The 4976-nt window shown below is 39.6% G+C and overlaps 1 protein-coding gene across 1 annotated transcript; it reads right to left on the bottom strand.

The window, feature by feature from the left end:
• Positions 1-2522: 2522 nt before the first annotated feature.
• On the bottom strand, positions 2523-4511 carry LOC107061865 (uncharacterized). Its single transcript, XM_015311795.1, has 2 exons — positions 3428-4511; positions 2523-3385 (listed from the first exon to the last, which is right to left on the bottom strand). Exons 1-2 carry the CDS (start codon positions 4509-4511, stop codon positions 2523-2525), a joined length of 1947 nt encoding a protein of 648 aa, XP_015167281.1.
• Positions 4512-4976: the final 465 nt, after the last annotated feature.

The raw sequence follows: 4976 nt of genomic DNA, 5'->3' as shown, positions 1-4976 counted from the left end.
ATAAACTAAGATAGATTATCTCCACATGCTGCTCGCCTATATTTTCTTCTAGAGTAAGTCCTTAAAGGAGCATTCGTATCAGTGCATCCTCCCTGAAGAGTCGCCTTGTCCTCAAGGCGAAAAGAAGGAAACTGATCTGCAATGAGATCATAGTTTTCCCAACTGGCTTCTTCAAGCGGACGGTCAACCCAGTGAATGAACAGTTCCAAAGAAGAAGAACCAACTTCTTTAACCCATCGATGTGCAAGAATCTTAGCAGGAGATATGGTGAGTTCCCAATCTTCATTAAGAGGAAGAGGGGCTGGTGGTATAACAGCTTGCTGACCATGAGCTGGACGGAGCAAAGATACATGAAAAATCGGATGTACTTTGGAGGAAGCAGGAAGCTCCAGTTCATAAGCTACAGGTCCAACACACCGTACAATTTTATATGGTCCAAAAAATCGAGGTGACAATTTTTCACACCTGCGATAAGCCAAAGAGCGTTGACGGTAAGGCTGAACACGTAGAAAGACAGAATCTCCAACTTGAAAGGTAACATCTCGACGATGAGAATTAGCTTGCTGTTTCATTCGAGTTTGAGCCTTTAAAAGGTTATCCTTGAGAATATTCAGCATGGCATCACGATTCAAAAGTTGTTCTTCAAGTTCAGCAATGCGTGTTTCTCCATGAACATAAGGAGAAATGGATGGAGGGTCCCTACCATAAACAACTTTGAATGGGGTAGTTTCTGTGGATGAGTGGAAACCCGTGTTAAAAGAAAACTCTGCCCATGGTAGATACTGACTCCATATACGAGGCTGCTCCATAACAAAGCATCGTAAATACGATTCCAAGCATCTGTTAACTACCTCTGTTTGTCCATCAGATTGTGGGTGGTAAGAGGTACCCATTCTTAGCCTTGTTTGGCTAAGTCGAAAAAGCTCCTGCCAAAAAGCACTGAGAAAGATAACATCCCGATCAGATAGAATTGACCGAGGAATGCCATGAAGACGCACAATTTCTCTGCAAAAAACCTTAGCAACAATCTTGGCAGTATATGGATGAGAAAGTGGGATGAAATGAGAATACTTGCTGAGACGATCTACGACAACCAAAATTGTATCAAAACCACTAGATTTGGGAAGTCCTACAATGAAGTCAAGTGAGACATCTTCCCAAATTCTTTCAAGTACATACAGGCAAGGGTTGTAGAAGTCCAGCAGGTGCTAGAGCTTGGTATTTGGCTTGTTGACAAACCAAACAGTTCTGAACAAAGATCTTAACATCATTCTTCATCCTTGGCCAGAAAAAGTTGGAGGAAAGGCGCTTCAAGGTTTTTAAATATCCTCCATGCCCGGCAGTAGGTGTATCATGAGACTCTGAGAGAAGCTTTTGTCGAATGGAAGATTGATCCGGAACGACCAACCTTTCCTTGAAATAAAGTTTCTGATCCACAAGATGAAAATCTGGTTGTAAGGAAGGATCATGGTGAATAGCTTGAATAATCTCACGAGTATATGTATCTGCTTGGAGAGCATTTTGCCAATTGGAAAAATCCATCGGCACAGGAATAGCAAGAGCCAGAAATTCAGCATTTAATGGCCTCCTTGAAAGAGAATCAGCTCCCAAGTTGTCTTTCCCAGCTTTATAAACAATTGTGAAGTCGAAGGGAAGCAATTTCATTAATAATCTTTGCTGCTCATTAGTAGTAATACGCTGAGAAAGGAGATACTTGAGGCTGCAATGATCTGTTCGGACATAAAAATGATTGCCCAGGAGGTAGTGTTTCCATTTCTGCAAAGCTAAAACAAGAGCAAGCAATTCGCGGTCATAAGTAGACTTCAAACGACTGGAAAAAGAAAGTCCCTTACTAAAATAAGCAATAGGATGGTCATCCTGAAGAAGAATAGCCCCTATTCCTTCTGAAGAAGCATCACATTCCACCACAAATGATTGAGTGAAATTTGGAAGTTGTAGTACTGGAACAGTTGTTAGAGCTTGCTTTAGAAGTTGGAAAGCATTCTCTGCTGAGTTCGACCATTGAAAAGCATTTTTCTTGGTAAGTTCAGTAAGTGGTCGAGCCATCATTCCATAACCCCTCACAAATCTGCGATAATAACCTGTTAACCCAAGAAATCCACGTAACTCCTTCACATTAATTGGTACTGGCCACTCCAAGACAGCTTGAACTTTATCTCGATCAACACCAACCCCTTTTTTTGAAATCACATGACCCAAAAAAGAAATGTGGACTTGCCCAAATGAGCATTTAGAAGTTTTGGCATAGTAACAATTGTCTCTCAGAAGTTGGAGAGCAAGTTCCAAGTGACTGATATGCTGCTCAAAGGTCTGACTGTATACCAAGATGTCGTCAAAGAATACAAGAATGAATTTGCGCAGATGTGGTCTGAACAAATCATTCATAGCACATTGGAACATCGAAGGAGCATTAGTGAGACAAAGGGCATAACAGTAAACTCATAATGTCCAGAGTGAGTACGAAAAGCAGTTTTATGAATGTTGACTGGATCGACACGTATCTAGTGGTAACCAGAATGCAAATCAATCTTCGAAAAAATAGTTTCTCCATGCAATTCGTCCAAAAGCTCATCAATATTTGGAATAGGGTACTTATCTGGAATAGTGATTTGGTTGAGACCTCTATAATCAATGCACATACGCCATGTATTGTCTTTTTTCTTGACGAGAAGGACAGGGCTAGCAAATGGACTGGTACTTGACCTTATAAAACCCTTTTGGAGTAATTCAGAAACTTGTTTTTCAATTTCTGATTTTTGGAAATACGGATAACGATACGGACGGATGTTGGGTGGTCTTGAGTTAGGAATCAAAGGGATAGAATGAATGTGTTGACGAAAAGGTGGTAGGGCATTGGGTTCTTCAAAAATTGATTCAAACTTATGAAGCAAGCTTTGAATATCAATAGGTAGAGAATTACCTGAAGTATCAGCCTCCTTGGAGAAATACTGAAAAGCAACTGGTGCATTTGATTCTTGTGGAACCCCTTGAAGTTTATATCGCTTCCCATTTAAATTAAAAATCAAAAACATCTCATTCCAATTTGCTTGAACTGTATTTAAAGAAGCAAGCCACTTAATTCCAAGCACCAAATCTGCTCCTCCAACAGAGAAAGGATAAAAATCTTGATCAATAGTTAATCCAGGGAATTTCACAATAAGATTTTGGCACAAACGGTTGCAACGTATAATATCTCCATTGCCAATCTGAACTCCAAAATAAGGCACAACTTGAGCGGGTAACTGTAATTCTTCAACAATTTTTTCCGAGATAAAATTGTGGGATGACCCACTATCAACCAGAAGCAGCACCTTGCGTCCATTTAAGGTTCCTTGAAGTTTCATTGTTGTGCCTGTTGTGTTACCTAGAAAGGCGTGGAATGAAATTTAAGCCAGGTCATTTGTACCTGCATCATTATCAATAATGTCACTTGACATTTGTTCTCCAGATTCACCACCTTCAATGTTGTCATTTGCCTCCATAAGAGTGAGAGATGCTGTCTTGCAACGGTGACCTGGTGCAAATTTTTCATTACACCTAAAACAGAGTCCTTTGGCTATGCGATTCTGCTTCTCTATCTCCCAAGCACGATTCGGAAAAGGACGAGGAGACATTTGTGCAGAATTTGAATTGGTTCGTGATACGTGTTGGTTGCCTACTGATTGGTAAGGAACATCACGTGCAGAACCAGTTTGGATTGTGTTGGATCGTGATAGATTTGACCATCGAGACTTATGCCCACGATTAGAACTAACTTTTTTCTCAAATTCCATTGCAAGGCTCATGGCTTTATAAACAGTTCTAGGCTTATGAATTCTCACATCTGATTTGAGTTCTTCTTTAAGCCCATTCATGAAAACCCCCGAAAGACAGTGATCTGGCCAGTCTGTGACTCTAGATGAACGTTTTGTAAATTCTTGACGGTACTCCTGTATTGAACCAGTTTGGTGGATGCTACACAGATGCTCGTCCGGATTTTGAAACTCTGCAGGTCCATAATTTTCTTGCAATGCTTTAATAAGTTCTTCCCAATAGAGCAAAGTTCGTTCACGATTGATCCAAGAGAAGAGATCAAGCGCATCACCTTCCAAATACATAGCAGCAATGTCAACTTTGTGTTCATCTGGAGTTTGATAGTAGCAGAAATATTTTTCTGCCTTCAAAATCCAACCCCTAGGGTCTCCTCCTTCAAATCTGGGAAAGTCCATCTTCGTGTATGGCCTCCGGTGAGGATTTCTTGGCCATCCTGTATTACCGATGTCTTCTTCCTCTTCTAGCCAAACATTTGCACTTTTCCCTCTGTTACGAGTTCGATAACTGGTTTCCTCTTGTTGGATGTGACTGGTCTGAACTTTCAGTGAAGCAACATCTGCTGCCAATGAATCAATTGTGTTTAATTTTGATGCAATATCAGATAGTTGTTGCGCAAGGGTTTCAACATTGGGAGCATCTTCTTGTGATTGCGAAGTAGAAGATCTGGTATTAACCATATTGGATCAGTCTGCTCTGATACCAAAATGATAGAAACTGATGTGAAAATGAAACTTTACTGGTTGAATAAAGTGCAAGAATCTTAAACACTGCATTAACCAATAACAATGTCAGTATGGAGTGGACAAATCTCCAGATATAAAGACATAATAATATTTTTCCTTCCCTAGAATTCTCCTAAAATACAAATATTTATAGTAAACATAAATAACTCCTAACAGATAGATAGAAACAGTTACTGCTGTAAATAACTGCTGCTGCCTACTAGTAATAACTTCTACTTTATAACGACTATAGATAATTACTGCTTATATATTTTATCCTACTTAATACAAAGAAAGTAAGATAGATAAACTAAGATAGATTATCTCCACATGCTGCTCGCCTATATTTTCTTCTAGAGTAAGTCCTTAAAGGAGCATTCGTATCAAACTCCCACAACAGTATTTTGTATTTTTATATTC

The sequence above is a fragment of the Solanum tuberosum genome, unplaced genomic scaffold (assembly GCF_000226075.1).
Source record: "Solanum tuberosum cultivar DM 1-3 516 R44 unplaced genomic scaffold, SolTub_3.0 scf00176, whole genome shotgun sequence".
Lineage (NCBI taxonomy): Eukaryota > Viridiplantae > Streptophyta > Magnoliopsida > Solanales > Solanaceae > Solanum > Solanum tuberosum.
The sequence above is the reverse complement of the archived record's forward strand: the minus strand, read 5'-3'. Positions and strand labels throughout refer to the sequence as shown.